The 17,304-nt window shown below is 38.5% G+C and overlaps 1 protein-coding gene across 4 annotated transcripts in view; it reads left to right on the top strand.

Moving 5' to 3' along the window:
- The window catches only part of NRP1 (neuropilin 1), a 112,905-nt gene that overhangs the window by 60,085 nt on the left and 35,516 nt on the right, over positions 1 to 17,304 (top strand). For all 4 annotated transcript variants that reach the window (XM_051802327.1, XM_051802328.1, XM_051802326.1 and 1 more), the window contains exon 6: positions 941 to 1,107. In XM_051802327.1, the coding sequence (XP_051658287.1) occupies positions 941 to 1,107 (167 nt within the window). The remainder of the gene's footprint in view (positions 1 to 940; positions 1,108 to 17,304) is intronic.

The following is a 17,304-nucleotide window of genomic DNA, read 5'->3' as shown; positions in this document are numbered from 1 at the left end:
AGCTGTCAGGGCCTCCATTTCGCACACTGGTATTTTATCTTAAATTTCTAATGAAGGAATTAATTATATTTCTATAATATGAAGTCTCTGAACAGAAGCATAGGCACATGTTTGTTTCTCCTACTCCACTTCTGACACGAGGGGAACACGAGCACCTGGGTGTGAGGATCTGTCTAAAGCCATTGGCCTCTCTTGCTTTAGTAGAGGTTGGAGCCTTTTCTGAAGACCAAGAAAAGAACTGAATCTCCGTGCCCTACTAGCCTTTGAACTCACTATAGTGATTAGGATGTCAATTAATTCTAAATTATCTACATAATTTTTGTGTCAACAAAAAAAGATTGAATGAAGATGATCAACTCATTTAAAATACACCACGTTACAGAAGAGGTGGTAATTCCCTTAGGTCAATAAGCTTCTGGCCTGGATTCAAAATTTGTTGCTGTGTTTCACTCCGGTGTCTAGGATCCAAAGAGGATGGATAAAATTTTAACAATATTTTTTTAAGCATTTTGTACTTTTTCTATGGAAGTAAATAGTTTTATAATCAAATTATTTCATACAGTCATCTAATTTGTCTTTCCTGAGTTTATGCATAATTATGAGATGAACATACATTGTTTTATGTTATGAATCCACAGAAGGGTTTGTGCTAGCCTAGAATAGAGAATTCTATTGTCCTATATTGAAATGGCTAAAATGCTGGGCTAAAAATATTTGTATAGCATTATTACTGCAGGAATTGCCATGGCAACTCAAATGACAGTATTAAGAATGACACTATAAACCCAATACTGCCTCACTTAAAGTTGCTAAAGTATTCAAAGTCACATAAAAATAAATTCTTTAGATATTCATATTCAAAGCAGGAAAATGTTCTCATTATTCAAAGTCTAAATCAAAAAGCTGACCATAATAATGATGGTAATTTATTTTTCTTCAGATTTCCAGTGCATGGAACCACTAGGTATGGAGTCAGGAGAAATTCACTCTGATCAAATCACTGTCTCCTCCCAGTACAGCGCTATCTGGTCTTCGGAAAGGTCCCGGCTAAATTACCCTGAGAATGGATGGACCCCAGGGGAAGATTCTATCAGAGAATGGATACAGGTAAAAAAATAACATTTTAAAGATATTATTAATAATACTCTGTGGAGTTTATTGAATGTGGAGGATGAAAAAGAAAGGAAAAAATAACACAGTAAAGTACTTCTACATAATTTAAGAGTCATTGCAAGTGAATATCTCATATTCCCTATTAGACACACAGAAAAAGACTTACTCCCAAAGGTATAGAAAAAGAAAAGGTCAGGAAGATTAATTCTTTTGTTTCCCACATCTATTGTTTTTTCAGTCTTCTGGGCACAAATAACAGAGATTTTGGTTTAGTGGAAAAGTCAATATTAGTTTAACATGCACTTAAAGTGGAATGTCCCAGTAAGCTGAGCATGTGCTGTGTCTCTAGCTGATTACAGTTAAGTATTAATACAACATAGTGTTTTCATGCACTCAGATTTCACCTCAGAAGACCTATGTCTCTTCTAGAACATGGTACACACAGAATGAGTTCAGTGGTCTCTGCCTTGTGGCTATTCTTCCACATCCTTAAACACAACACTCATTAGCAAGATGAGTTGCCTTGGCTTTGCTCTGTTAGTACAGGAGAAATCCTGGAAACATTTATTGCTATGAAGAGGCTCCTTGAGTTCAGTCAGTCTGTTTGGGCTTGTTTTTTAGTATATTTTATCAGGTCCATAGCTTAATGGCACATGATTCCTGAACAGTTTAAGATTATTCATATGAATTACTGAATACAAAAAACCTATACTAATGGGCAAGTATTAGCATCATTATATGAAAAAAACCACTGATTTGCCTCAATTGTACATTGCCTTACACTGCTTAGCTGAAACCTACATTCTATTTCTGTTGGCAAAAGCTAAGAGAAATGCTTGAGTGTATTAGATCTATATTACTAATATTTAAAACTTGTTCATAGATTTTAAACATTCCTCCTGCTTCTGTTGTTTTCTATAGGAAATTACTAACTGACATATAAAAACAATGCCTTATTAGCCTTCCATACGAATGTTCACACTGGTGTTTCCTGTGAGGTTTGCTGTCTGCCAGAAAGCTTAAAAACATGTTGAGTAGTAGTTAGTAAAGGGAAGAAAGAAGGGGAAATCTTTCATTTCTGATCCTTGGCACACAACGGGACTCTCAGGTGTCCTGCTTGGGGGCCCCTGGGCGTCCTGAGCTCCTGGCAACATAGTGATCCTGTACAATGGACCTAATCAGACTTCAGAGTGGCAAAAAAAGAAATCTGTTTATCCTTTCTCATTACTGAGGAATAAACATCAAAATCTCCTCAACCTTATCTAAGTGCAAGGCTTGTTATTAATCATTGCCACTTGCAATCCATGGACTGCACATGGAAAAAGGGTGGAATGCATTAGAATCAAATTCCATGTGTTTCATCTGGTCCAAGGACTGCCACTTTTTTTTGTTTCCTTCTTTTCTGCTGTCATTTGCACATTTATAACTGGATAATCAAAACAAGAGAGCTAGTCAAATCTCATTCATGTGTTCTGTGTGCTTATTAACTTTATTAAGCTATGATAACTACATACCTATATATATAGCTTAATCCTTTCACTTAGAACTAGATCTTTCTGAGAAAAAGTTTCAAAGGACTTTTTTTAACCATTAACTTCTTTAATAACAGACACAACAGAATGCAGGATACTCCAGGGTTTATGCTTAAAACAGCTCAGGGTTTGTCAGGCCTCCTGCCCATGAATTTCTCAGCCTCCTTTGCCTCCTGCCATAAACCAGAGTGCCCAGGGCCTGAAACAACCACTGAGCAGAATTTTTAGCAGCTTTATGCTGCCTCCAGCTACCACATCAACCAAGAAGTTGGTGATGATTTGCATGCAATCTGCCCTTGGGCATCTCCTTCAACTGCCCAAGGCCCATGTGAAGGGACTCCTGTTAGTAGTTTCTACCACTCAACTTCTGTAGCAGAAGCAACCAAGCTAAGTTCAGAGATTGAGTACACCACCCCCTGGCTTTTCACAAAGTACAGCAGTTTAACTTATCTTTGGCTCTGGTGCTTATTTATTGTGGTTTCATTCTATACTAACATTGATAATTCAGACTTCCACTTGTGTTCTAAACGCTTTCCTGTTAATTGACAATCTTGAGATGGGTGCTAAGGGCTTCAGACCATCAGGAACCTCAATAGCAGGGTTCTTGTGCCTGTGATCTGCCATCTTCTATGAAGTCTTGATGCCACTGGCAGTAAGTGCATATTGCAAGTTTGTGTCTGGATAAAATATTGAGATCCCCTGTTTCCTCTATACAAATATCCTCGGGAACAGATGCTCGTCTCCATAAGAACTTACAGAAAAACCACCAAGGACATGTAACTGATAAAATACTCTGAAATTACCCATAGAAAAAAAAAATTGTAACATTTTATAAAAGGAGGAAGGCACGTGTATATGAAGGACTGAGGTCACTTTGTTCTGCTTTGTTGTGCGTGCTATTGTAAACTCGTCATTTATGTGAACTGTTTTCTTTTGCACAGTACAGCATAAATGAATTTTTGCTGCACAGAGCAAGAACTCTAGAAAATATTCAACGGAAAGAAAAAAAGGTGAAGGATACAGCAATGCTGAACTTAGAACTTTTGAAGTGAAAATTTCTGCCTGTATGTCCTTGTCTGAAAGACAGAGATTGTGTATATCAGTTAATCATTAATTTTTTCACGATTGCAGGTTTCCATACCTGCACACACACTGCAGCTGGATAAACAGTGATGTCTGCCTTTAAATTGATAATATGCATATGCAACTAGGGCATATATATGAGCTATGTACAGTCATACATGGGCAAAACAACTTGAAAAAACAGCTCCAAAAACTAATTTCTTCAGTGTATCATTTTTTTTGTATAAGGGAAATAATATAGTTCTCCTTTCCCTTCCTTTTACCTCTCCCTTGAAGGTTAATGTTCTTGTTAAGACAAAAGAAACAGAAAACTTCAGTTAAGTATCAGCCAAGAGAGATTGGTATCTTTAGAGGACGTCTAGAGGGCATGTGAGATGATTGTCTCCTTTGAGGTGTTGAAGTCTTTTGGACCATTTCACTGAAAATAATTAGGAAAATAGTGTTGGCTTGTTGTTAGTAATGAATTTGCATGAATTCCATCTGTGGACCTGAAACCTATTCTTTGGTGGAAAAACTGGATTGCTCCTTTGTGGCTGACAGGTACAAACTACCGAGTCCATCTGAGTGCCACCTGCTTACAGGGCTCCGCTAAACAAAAATTGCCTTTCCATTTATTTCTCAATTGTTTGGATATAAATGTCAAAGTTTAGATTTAAAATTTTCATAACACAGTCACACTATAAGTCTGCGCAGTACTTTCTCCATTTTATTTTTGCCCTCAAACACACTTTTTAAAATTGCTGGTCGAACTCGAAATTTGGAGTCATTCCTTAATCAGAAACAGAGTCACTCCAGATTGAATTTCTTCTTTAAAAACACATTAATAAAGTCCGTGGATTTTCCAATATGAATTGAATAACAATATGCATGAGGCAAAGGCTACCAAAATAAGCATGAAGGCAGTTTATTGTCATATGGGATGTTATTAACATCTCAACCTTAAGCTCAGCCTACTTGTTTATTGCACTTATGTTTCGCACACTTGACTGCCCTTCAGTTTGAAACAGCGTAATCTAAAATAAAAAATAAAAACAGCCCTTTAATTTAATCAAGAGCAGGGAACTGCCATTGCAATGTAAGTCATTGTCCCTCATTAACGTATCCTTTCACAGGAAAAATAGTATAGTGTTTCCATTTATGTAATCTGAACAACAAACATGTTAATAGGTATCAATTACTAGCCAGTTTCAGTGTTTAGAACCAGTAAGAAGGCCCATGCGAGGGTTTGACATCTGGTTTTAGTGAAATTGTTCCTGTCTGTGGTATTTAAAATTTAAAGAACTCCTGTTATTGTGCAATTGGGAATCCTAGGGGAGTACAATGTTAATGAAATCCATAACGTGCAGGGATTTTATGATTGCATTTTCAAGGCATTCCTTCAAAAGGGACAACTGATGTCTGCCATGGCAGCAGTAATTGTGTTTTTACAGAGTAGATTTAATATTCACATTTAAGAACAGCAGTTACGTTTACACTCATCTGAATAACATGCAAAATCTCTATATTTAGGGAACTTTGCGTCTTATTTCTGAATCCTTTGAGCAGGAGCTCCAAGCCATTGTGCATTGCAAACCCTTGCCCCTCAGGGATGCCCTGATGGGTTGTGGCCAGCAGCCCCCACGGCAGCACAGGAGTCAGGGGAGCTCCAAGAGACGTGTCTTCAGCTAAAGATACTTGAAACCCATGTGTGTGTGGTTTTGAGAGGAGACTGATTGCCTATTACCAGGGTCACTGGGAACCTCTGCTACCATCAATCCTCATAATGGTGTGGGTTTTCAAACTCACAAGGAGTAACACCTTCTGGGTACTTTTATTGCAGAATCTGTATGTTTTCTATCATAACGTTTCTTCTAATGCATATAACACAAATCTTTACACTCCCACGAGGCTGGATGATAGTTTCTGGGTGGCACAATTTTTCTCTTATCCTGTAACAGTGAGCAAGACCTCCAACTTGCCCAGAGAGCAAAGCATGTTTGTTAATAACATGAGATCTTCAGTTCATATTATGTCTGGGGTTGGACAAAACCATAAATCCAGTTTTAAGAATCCTAGTATCAGATCAAATCTTTGCAGCCATAAACCAAAAAGCACTACTCTGGTATAAACACACTCTGCCAGTTCAAATTTGTTCGAAAAGGTTAACAGGGGGTTAACATAAATAGACATTATGCTCTGAATTTGGTACTATCTGTCATTCTGCAGCTGACATAAGGCCATACACTAAGGTGAACTCCTTGTTGTGTGTTCTGGCTAATTTGACATAAACGGCTAATCCAGCCCAAATTTATACTGCTGGAGTTTGCAGCGGGACACAGACCTGGTATCATATGCAAACATCCAGACTCAGAGGTTGGCACCAGCAGCAGGTTTTGTCTGCCTCCCTCTGGCCTCTGTCTGCCAGTCTTCACTTCATCACCCATCTCTTTGGCACCTTCAACTCCTGCAGAGTAATTCTAGTCCTTTAGAGCAGCAAGCCCTAGGAATACCAGTTGATCCAGTACAAAATTCTCCCTCTGCATCTTGCAGCATTTAGGGGTCTGAAGAAAGGCCAGAGAGGTAAGAGTAGGTCTCAAAAAACAACCTGGGAGATCCCCCTTGCCTTCACTGATTGAAATATCAGTTGTTTACTTAACACTAACTCTCCCTCCTGTGGAAGGAAAATATACTCCCATGGATTTAAAACATTTCTGTGTATACACTACTTCACCAGAATTGAGAGGGAACTCTGGGGTGGAATTTTCCTTCCACATTTGTCTTCATTCCTTTACATTTTAACCTACATTCTTCATCATTTGCTCCTTTGTAAGCAAAACCCAGGAGCAAACATCACTGATATATACAGGTATATTGATTAATACAGGTTTATTCCCATATCACCTCTGAAAATAATCACAGTTCATCATTTGGTGTCTTGATGTTTTATCGGTGTCGTAGCTTATTTCCTTATCAGATATTCACTTAAAAATATAGGCAGTATTTATATATGCTGCTACACAGCATGTTTGTTTAATTAACAGGTTTATTCCTACATCAGACAGCCGTTTAGGCTGACTTTACCAAGCTAGCTTATCTAAATATTTCACATGAAAGCTCAAGGAAGTGGAAGTCAACAACGCCTGTTATTTTTATTATCATTTTTGTTTCTTTTGGAGTTTGATAGTGAAGTGAAGTGCATCATATTACTGCATAGAATAACATGAAAACTGGGAAATCTCAGCCTCCCAATTCTCCTGGCCTTTGAAGGACTGCCTGAGAGCTGGAGTTCAGAGGCTTCGTGGTGGGGCTTGCCCATCATTAGGGAGCACACTGACATGAAAGCACAAAAACTGTCAGTCCTTTGTCTTCTCTACCACTTTAGAATACAAGTCATTAGAATACAAGTATTTGGTTCATGTCATTTTACAGTTCATAACTGCACTCCAGAAATCACAAAAAGCAGAGTTAGCTTTGTGTGGAAAAGTGTTACAGTTATCTTAACGGCCTTAACATGCTTTGCACATGGGCAAAGAATGACAAAAGAATATTCCTTTCTGGAAATCACAGCCAGTACAGACTGTGACACAGCACAGAACCGAGGTTAATTGACCCAGCAGGATACATTCGTACCTTTATTTACTGTGACATGGGAATAAATGGTAGAGTTTCACAAAGGCAAGTACTGAAATTAGACAAGAGGGAGAAGGAGAAATAAAAGGGCCCTACAAAGTATGAAGGTTTTTTGATTATTCAAAGTGCTTTAAGAGCTATTTTAGTACCAGAAAGTTCCCAGCCATAGATTTATCACTCTGGGGAGGCTGAAGAGATGCTCAGAGAACTGTGCAAAACCATTGGCAGCCTTATTGCTCCAGAAGTGCAGGTGCAAAATGCAGTTTAGAGTAAAATCCTCTCTACCTCCCTCTGACATGTTTCAGCATCAGCCCTAATACAGAGCGGAGTCCTGTGTGGCTTCAAGCAATCCTGCATGCAACATATGGAGGAGCAGCAGAAGTAGAGCCCCTCCGAGCTTCCACTACCAGCCTAATCACTATAATAGTTTCGGTTCTTTCAGAGGATCCATTATGCAGAGATCTGGGTAGTTTGTATATAGCTCTGTAATTACCTATGCATCCACTTCCCAGTCCGGTCCTACATCCCCTCAACGGCTGCAAGACAGATGGTCCTTTAGAGCTGAGATAGTGAATTAAAAATGTGTCCAGCAAAAACACTGATTCAGCAACTACTAAAATAATTTTGTAGATTTACCTCACTATCACTAGTTGGTTCCAGGAGATAAAGAAATTAAAATCTTTAAATTGAAACTAAAACTAGTTTTAAATTAACCGCCACAGGCTTGTTTTGTTTTGTTTTGTTTTTTAAATCACAGCTTGTACTTTTACTTACTTTCACGGAAATTAAAACCACTTAAAAAATTCTGTACAGAATTATTCTTCTCCCTCTTTTGTTTTTGTTTTTATTTTTTCCATTCATTGGGTTCACATTTGGCTTGACTCAGAATATTTGTTATACTTTGTTGGTTTTCAAGCTGCCATCATGCCAAAAGAATCAGTTGTTCGTGCCATTCTACCTGGTATGGGAGCTCTCTCCCAGATGGCTTGCAGACCCCGTGGGGTCTGAGGCAGCCTTGCCCACCCAGCTACCAGGCACTGCAACACATCTGCTCCACCGCAGCCAGAACCTTCTGCAGATGTCAAGGAAGGTGTCTCAGAAGGAGATTTTTCTGAGCCTAGCAGAAATAATTAATCTACAAGACTAGGCAGGTGTCAAACTGAGGGTGAGGTAAAGCTCAAGGCTTCAAGTTAAGTGGCTAAGGCCAGTGGCGAGAAGCACTGCCTTGGGTAGGAACGCACAGCTGAGGTGTGTTATAATAAGCAGAGTTATTACTGAGCTAAAGGTCTCTGTTCTCACGGGGCTGACCCTGGGCTGGAGATGATAGGTGTACTGCTGAGTGCTTTGCAGAGACAATTATGCATTTTTATTCACTCTTTCCACACCTGCACCGTAGTATGAAGCTGTAGAGTTCATGAGTCCTATGGGCCTTTCCCCATCCCAGCATCCATGCTCCAGATTTTCTGTTGCTGAGCTATTATTTGCCTCCCCTGTCTTTCTGTCATCCTGCCTTTCTGTCCCAGTTTCTGTTCTACCCATTAGGTGACATTTTCACAGCAGTAGCAAAATAGGTAAAGTGGAAGGATAAATGAGATTTCTTCCAACTGGTAAAGCAATTCGTCTTCTTTCAAAAAAAAACAAGTATATTTCAAAAAGGAAACACTTCATTTCATTTTGGCTTTACCTCTTATGTTTTCACTTGGGATTTTAAAAAAAAGTCTTTAAAAAGGCATTGGAAAAAATTCCAAAACTGACTGACAAACAAACCTACTAGCAGAGAAAATACAGTTGACCAAACATTAAGCTGAGGTTTGGTTCCTCTGTTTTCAGGAATAATTGGCTTCTCATCAGAGAAGCACTGTTTATACATAACTTCCACCAACCAGCTGTAACTGTATAGTCTGGTCTTTCTCTTCATTGCAGGCTTTTGTGTTGAACGCTTCAGACCAAACTCATTTCTGGTGTTGATCCCCTGAAGCTGATGAAACGATCAATTTGCTCTATCACATATAAAACCAGGGTGTATTTTAACTGGTCAAATTTAGGTTATAGATTATTGTACTAAAGACTAAATTGTCTTTCAGCTTTAACAGACCCAGGAGCAGATTCTTCCATTGCAAATCCTACCAACTTCAAGCTATTGGCTGAAGGGTTAACATAGCACAGAATAATTTTTAAATGCTCTTATCAGGCCTTAAAAATTACCTGTCTACAGGAGTGCTCCCCCCCTTTCATGATATGCTTAACTAAGAAAATACACCCTTGTGTTTATTTTAAAAAGCCACAGCACTTAAAAATCAATCGCTTTGTTCTTTACATAGCTGGAGATAGAGTAACTTTTAGATAGGCTAGTGAGGGTACACAAACCAGGCATCATTAGCTGGCCAAAGAAACCCTGAAAATGAAATCCCTGCAGCTTGAGTTGGAGTGTTTTGCTAAGGGAAGGGCAGAGCTGGGGACAGACAATCTCCCTGGTTTGTTTCAGCGCCTGAGGGAAGTTGTCTTGGTAGTCACTGGCCTGTGCCATCCCTTCTACTGTCCCCCTTCCTCCACCAGCACAGGACAAGAGTACCACTCTCAGCAGCAGGACTTCCAAATCACAACTTTAGAAGTATTTCATCTACCTGTGTGCGTTTCCTCAGAGCTATGAGGGACATACCAGAAAAAGTGGAATAATCTTAGCATGTGCAGCTTGTCACTCATTTTTCACAATACATTTACAGTACCCTCACCACATCATCTAACTGCAGCTACCTGTTATTTTTCAAGAAGGTAGCAAAAACTCATATTTTGAAAAAGCAGTGGCTTGCTTGGTGACCCAGTAGTAAGTTAAAATCATCATATACAATGTGTATGAAATAGAAAATCGAATTTTGGTGCAACAAAACTGACAGTTCCATTTAACAGAGAATAAATGAATGCAGACTGCTGTGGATGAATGACTGATTTAAAGAGACTGTGATGATTTTCCAAGATGAGAAAGCTGATCACAAGAAAATACATACATTTCTATGTGACACAGGTTATACACCTACTCCAATTGCCAGTGAAATTAGGCTTAAAAAGTGTTATATCATAGACACTGGCACTTTTTCCTGATTTTACTGTGATTTTTTATAGAAAACCTAAAGTCTGAACTTTCAAAAATATCTGAGTGTAGTAATTTCCAGTTATTTCAGTGGAGCTGGCTCTGAACACAGGGATTGCACTGTCAGATCTATCTACACCATCAAGGTGTACTGTGTGAGACAGCAGAGGTTTAATTTTGCATAGTGTATCATCCCTTGCTTAACAGCTTCCTAGCCATTAGCATAGGTATGCTGTGAAACAGGAAGAAGCAGAAGTTATTACTGTGTGTTTACACTTGTAACATTGTAGTTATATTCAAAATACCAAAATTATAAATCAATAATAATTTTCTGCCTTTACCCTCTGATTTTAACAGGACAGCAGCTGGCAAAAAAAAAAAAATTCTACAAAAGAACTTAATAGGCAAAATTCAGTGTTTTCTACCCAAACCCTAGTTGTTCATATGTGAAGAAGTCTGATAGAGAAACTTTGGATTACTTGTTTCCCATTTGTGCATTAGTTGCTCAGTACACTTAGGGGAAAGAAAGTCCTACAATTATGCCCTTTTCTCAGAAAAGAGTAGTTCTGCAAGTATTGCTATAGAGTTTCCCTTTTCTATAGTTTCTAACACAAACCGGGGAAGGTCACATTCAAACTGCACTAAATAGTTGTCTTCATTCCAGATCACAGGATTAAGCTCAAGTTTAAAATTAAATGTAAATTACAAATAAGTATTCAGAAAACGTTAATTAAAAGTATTACGTTCCTGACTCATTTATTGCTCAGCAAGGGTTCCTAAGTATCTTAGCTGGAGAAAGGGGCCATTCAAATTCACCCCTTTTTTTTGACCAAGTCATTGTACATGTCTTAGGTTATCCATTTGCAAGTTAATGTAGTGCTGAAGCAAAGGTTTTCATTTTAAAGAAGTAATATTTCACAGCAAGATATGTTCCTGAAAGATGTAAAACAATCTTTTTCTGCAGCACTGGGAGTTAATCAGCCTTTCTTCACTGCTACAGAGAGGGTTTGAATGGCATAGGATGCTGATTGCTTAGATCCCAGAGCCTATAGAAAACCCAATACGATTACATTTTCCTCCCTTTATTATCAGAGTTTATTGTAGCTTGGTGTTCAGGTTTTAAGTAGTTTTCAAGTAAGAAAAATAAATTAAGAAAAAGGTATTTTCTGAGTCTTCTGAATAACAGTTGTGTTGTATCAGAGCACCACATGAATGCAAAAGGTGGAGCTTGCAAATGAATAACATAAGGATCATTCCCTATCAGTGCATGTGCACTGGATGCATTTCACACAACAGAGAGAGCCCATTTCAGGGAGCATTGCATTGCCTTTGCTTGTAAACCAAGCTTCTTCAAAGACCCACACTACAAGTATCACACAGAGCTCGTGTACCAGTGTCAGTGCTGCTCCCGGCCCACTTGCAGCATTTCTCTTTCACATTTGATCTTTATAGTTTCCATACTGGAGCAATTTGGCTTGCTGAATTCTGGAAATGTCTCCAGTTAAAATGCTAGTGTATTAACCTGCTGTACTGAGTCTCTTTTGTTTCTCTTTACCAGAGTGCTGCTTGCCAATTTTTACGACTACAGCAGATTTTACTATTCAAACAGAACCAGATGGAACACCAGTTCAAAGAACATGTCAGAATTAAATATTTCTTTTTTAATTAGTTGCTTCTGATTTATGCAAAAAAAATTAACATAAGAGTGGGAGAATGTGCCATGAATCCAGATGCAACACAGCCCACACAAGCATTATCTTTTCTCTGTCAGAGGCACAGAGGCTTTTTCTTTCATTATTTTCTTGTCTTTTCTTTTTTCCTTTTTGTTTCTGGATTTCAGTTTTCTTATGCTTTCTGCATCTTTTCTTTCTTGAACCAGCTCCATAATGATGACTGAGTTTATCTTATGTTCAGCAGTCACACTTTTTCATCATTATCTTAAATTCTCTCTCATAGAAACTGGTTGATCTGCTTCTAAAAAAAATTATTGTACTCAATACTGCAATCCCAGCATCAGTAGTTCAACATGATAGCATCCTTAGACTTTAATCCTTGTTTTCAGTTGAGGGAATCTTTACACTTATGTTTTTTTCTGCTGCGGAAAAGGACTTAAGCGGAAGGTCAAGACTGTGAGGAATATATATTTTAAATGCTAGAGAAAGTTCATTTCCCTTTTGCTGCCAAGAATTCCTGTTGCTTTGGCATGAATGTTTGCTCATCTCTTCTTTCATGCTTCCCCATTTTTGCCAAGTCACATAAGCATCACTTCAGTAAAACATGCTGACTGGGGATAGTTGTTAAGCACAGACTAGAAGTTAAGCGTGTGATGAGCTGCTTTCCCTTTTGGGGCTCTCAGGATGTTGCTGTCAAGGTCAATGAGAAAGACTTCAGTGACTCAGGAGAGATCTTAATAACGGCAATATTTTCTCCCCACTTTCTTTATGGAGCTGCCACAAGTATCACTGAGAATTTTGCACAAAGATCTGAGATAGTTTACAGGCTTAACTATTTTCACTTAAACCCAGGATGAATATTTACACCCTGTAAATAATCAAAGAGTTGTGCTCTTGCAGTAACTACTTATTTCAAGGATGAAGACTTTTGGAAGTGATTTTCCAACTAAATTAATTAAACTATTTTCAGAATTTCTACTAGAGCCTGTGCCATTTTTACTTAGCATTGTAATCTAATAAGTAAAGGAATTAAGTCTTAGTTGTATATACATCTTGAGGAAGCATGATTGGTCAAATCAAAAGTAATACTTAACAAAAAAAATCAACTCTTGCTTAATTAAATATTTGACAAAAGAACAGTGAAGCATCACAATAGTTAATCTGACTCAGAGCACTGTATGCTATCTAGGGAAATGACACGGTTCTCTAAAAATATTTACTTTGGTATGTTGTGTCAAGTGATGGATTGTACAGCTTTTCAAGCCACAAGAGATGCCCACAACAAAAAGCTTCCTGTTGTTAATCAAACTCCAGCACTCGGTCCTTTATTTTCTCAGGCTGTTGAACAGACCTACAGTAGGCGTGTTAAAAGCTGGCAAAACTGCTCCCTTGCTGCAGTTCCCTCAATGACTGTATTTTATTTAACAAGGCAGATTTTCATTCTGAAAATAAGGTCTTCCATACTTCAACATGGTTATGTATGATGACAGGAAGCAGCAATATTAATTTCAAGCCGTGTATGTCATGTGTTGTTCTTTATCCAGCAGTTTGCTAAGATTTGCTACATGATACATTGTACAGAGCTAAATGTATTTTTTTCCTTCTCTTTAACTGGTCTCTGGTAAAATGCATATGCCATCCCTTGCATATCTATGTCTTAAAAATGTGTCACCTACTAACATTTTTTGGAGACAGTAAGACAGCAATAAAAATATATCTCCTGGATGCTAAAAGATATTGCAGAATAAATAGAGAGGAAGTAATTCATATGTAGCTAGCGCCTTGCAAAATGCTCTTGCAGGAAAGAAATTAATTTCAGAAATAGGAACAAGAGAGGCTTTTTTCTACATGAACATTTCTCTCCTGGAAAAAAAAATTGCACACTTGAGATGCTCCTCATTTCTTTTAAGTTAGAGGCCCATTCCTATAGACAGTTCTGCTCCCACAGTTGTACTTATGAATAAAGACAGTCACACTGCAACACAAGCAATTATCAAAGGCTATGTTTTTGGATAAGACCCTAAGGCATCATTTTCCAAGAGAAATATGCTTTTTAATCAGAATGAAAGTGATGAAAATTTGAAAAAAGAACTAGCAATGTACTGCAGTTAGTCAAAGATGAAACTCTGGTCATGGTAATGAAATGTCAGTATTTCAGGTTTGGAGACATCTGCCTATCTCAGATCACAGCCATACAGCTTGTGGTAACATACAAAATCACTTGTGTTCTCTAAAATAAATACCAGATGTTTGTTTATCATATGTGCAGAAACTTAAATGTCAAATAATTGCAGGGAAATGCATTTGATGTTCATCTTCAAAAGTACTGAATTTCATCACCACCTCTCTCCACAGCCATTTTAATGTGAAACACAAGTTCTTGAAACAAAAAGGACAAGAAGGCCAAAACAAAAAGCTAGTTATTAAAGATTTGTATTACTATCTATTACTATAGTTGGAGGAGCCTGGATCTGAGAAAAATGGGTAGCCTCTGGTCATGTTAAAAGTTGGACCTTCTTTGGAGGTTCCCCTTTGACTGGAACTTACATAGAGAGTTGATCTCTATAAACATAAGCCTCCAAAATGCAAACCAAGTCCTATGTGTTTGGTGACACAGCCGTTCCAGAGCTACTACCCCCTGCATTGATTCATCTGGAAAACATGGAGAAGAGCTGTGTCTTACCACAGCCACACTTTGCTACCTTCAGGTTCCAAGGGTTAATAGCAGTTGATATGGTTGAATTTCTACTCTGAGCAGTTCCTGTGACATTTAGAATATGTGTTTTATGGACAATATTTACATTTTATAGAAAGCAAAGTTTTAAAAGACATTGAAACAAAAAACAAAATACATCACCAAGTGATTAATGAGGGTGAGCTTAACAGCCCAATAAAATGTGTCATGCAGTTTCCAAGGTAGTCTTCTAATAATTCATTTCTATCACCTTACTTAGAGAAGAAGAGTAATACATTTAGAGCTTGATTTGCAAACATACTTAGGCACAACAGAGGGGTGCTCAGTGTTGCAATTCTGTTTGCATGCACCTGGAGAAGAGTGGTGCCTCTCTGGAGGCCACTGCAGAGAACCATCAAAGGGAGGAAAATGCCTTAAGCCCTACCTCTCTCCTGGACCTTTTCACTGACACAGAACTGAAAACTCCAAGAGACCCTTCTGCTTCTCTGCTGCTTAGCCTCAGCTTTCTTGTTTGCACTGCTCCTTTCTCACAAAATAACACTGATGGAGAGATATTATTCTTTTTTTCTCTATCAGTTTACGAACAAACAGCCCCTGGCATGTGTCAGGTCTGGGGTTACAGCTTCCTTTTGCAAGGGGTTTAAAGCTGTGCTGAACACTACAGTTGTCAGACTCCAGGCATTCCAGGAGAGGACTGCTACTAACACAGTTCCAGTTTTCAAGAAGCACGTAAAGATTTGCTGATCCAGAGAGACCACATCTATGTGGAGAGGAGTTCTCCCTAACAAGAAGAGAGACATCCCTCCTGCAGTACTGTCTTACTGTAGTTTCTGTCTTATGTCAGTTACTGGAGGCAGGAGTGCTAATGATGATGCCCTTTCCTTCCTTGCTTGTAGGCAATAAATTAAAGGTCCTCTCAGAGTCTCTCTCTCCCTCCTGGTGAGAGAACCCTGCCATCTTTTGAACGTGAAGATAGATGTCTATATCCCTTGTGTGTTTAGGACTGAGCCCTGGGCAGTGAGATTGATGCTGCAGGATATTCAGTGCCCAGGAGTTAAGAAGGTGTATTGAATCCCAAAATTTGGGACCAAGCAAAATCTGGGGACCTGAAGTTTTCTAATGGGACAAGCCTGAGACACCTGAAGGGTCTGTGACTGGTACCAATTGTTAGCTCAGGCATCAAGTAATCAAACCTTTCCCTAAACCATCAATGTTAAATTTTAACTCAGCTTCAAATACCTAGAACTCTTGTAATAGGCCATTGCTTGACTTTATTCACAATGAAGTACTTGCTGTATATTAAAAAGCCCCTACTAGAATAATTTCAAATCAGTTGGAACGGTACAGGCTTGGGACCCTAATCATTTCAAAACTGAAGAGCTGTTTCAAATTGTGAGAGAAGCAGATCATTTAAATAACTTAGCTCTGCACTCCCTCAGACTTCCAGATTTTCAAGTGCACTTCAGCCTGGAAGTGAATGAGGTATTGGACATAACTCAGTGCAGCACACTTTACAATCAGCAGAGTACAGTTTGGAGAGCATTTGAAGTTAAGCTGAGATTGCTCAGCGCAATGATGCCCAGATTCCCCCATTAACTTTCAGATTGCAACAATCTAACATCTGAGACTCTCCAGTTGCTTTAAATCACTTGATTGTTTTTGTAAGGCTGGGATTTTTTTATTTTTTTTAAGACTGATTTTTTTTTTTAATCACACAAAAACAAGATGTTGCAGTATTTCACCCCAAAAGACAAGGGCTAAAATGTTACATATAGCCTTTACCAGTCTTAAAAACTGGGGCAGGGGTTTTGCCCTGAAAGCCAGTTCTATCTGTCTCACACAAGGCTGCTATTCTTGTGCTGGAGGACTCCAAAATACCTTGTATATGACATGGGCATTGAGAGAGCAGACACTGTCCTCAGTGCCACTTCCTTCAGCCTTTTGGGAGAGAATGCAGAGCATGTTGATTTAACTGCTCCAGCGCCTGTGGATATATGACATACATCCAGGAAAAAGGATGCCTGTGGGACACAGGACACATATATTCTGCCTCCTGTGCACTTTGGAAATAATGAAAAAGCCTGAGACATTCATGGGACAATTCACTTGATAAGGATTAATTCAACCTATTATTATCCTACTGAACTCTGGACAATTGAAGTTTAGGGGGATAAATTACTCTGATTAATATTTTGCGAATAGTGTCATTTTATCATGAAATTAAATGGCTTGCTTTAGGAAACAAAGAGAAGGTTCTAGCTGTAGAGAAATAGGGTGAAGAATTTGATTTTAATTGGTTTGTTGTTACAGCTAAAAAAAGGGTTGTACAGAAATGGCAGGCATTTAAAGCTGTGGTCACCAACCTGACTATGAGAAAGTTTTGTGTCTAGTGTCAGCCATTTGGCAACTGGACTTGTGCACTGAGATGAAGATTTCTTTTGCCAGCAGAACTGACTTTAGTAGTTGTGTTCCTATACCCCACATCATGCTCCCAAGTATACTGATATTTCT

Source organism: Manacus candei, unplaced genomic scaffold (assembly GCF_025592945.1).
Source record: "Manacus candei isolate 608988 ecotype Guabito, Panama unplaced genomic scaffold, ASM2559294v1 h1tg000056l, whole genome shotgun sequence".
In the NCBI taxonomy this organism is placed as follows: domain Eukaryota; kingdom Metazoa; phylum Chordata; class Aves; order Passeriformes; family Pipridae; genus Manacus; species Manacus candei.
This window is presented reverse-complemented; position numbering and strand designations above follow the sequence as displayed.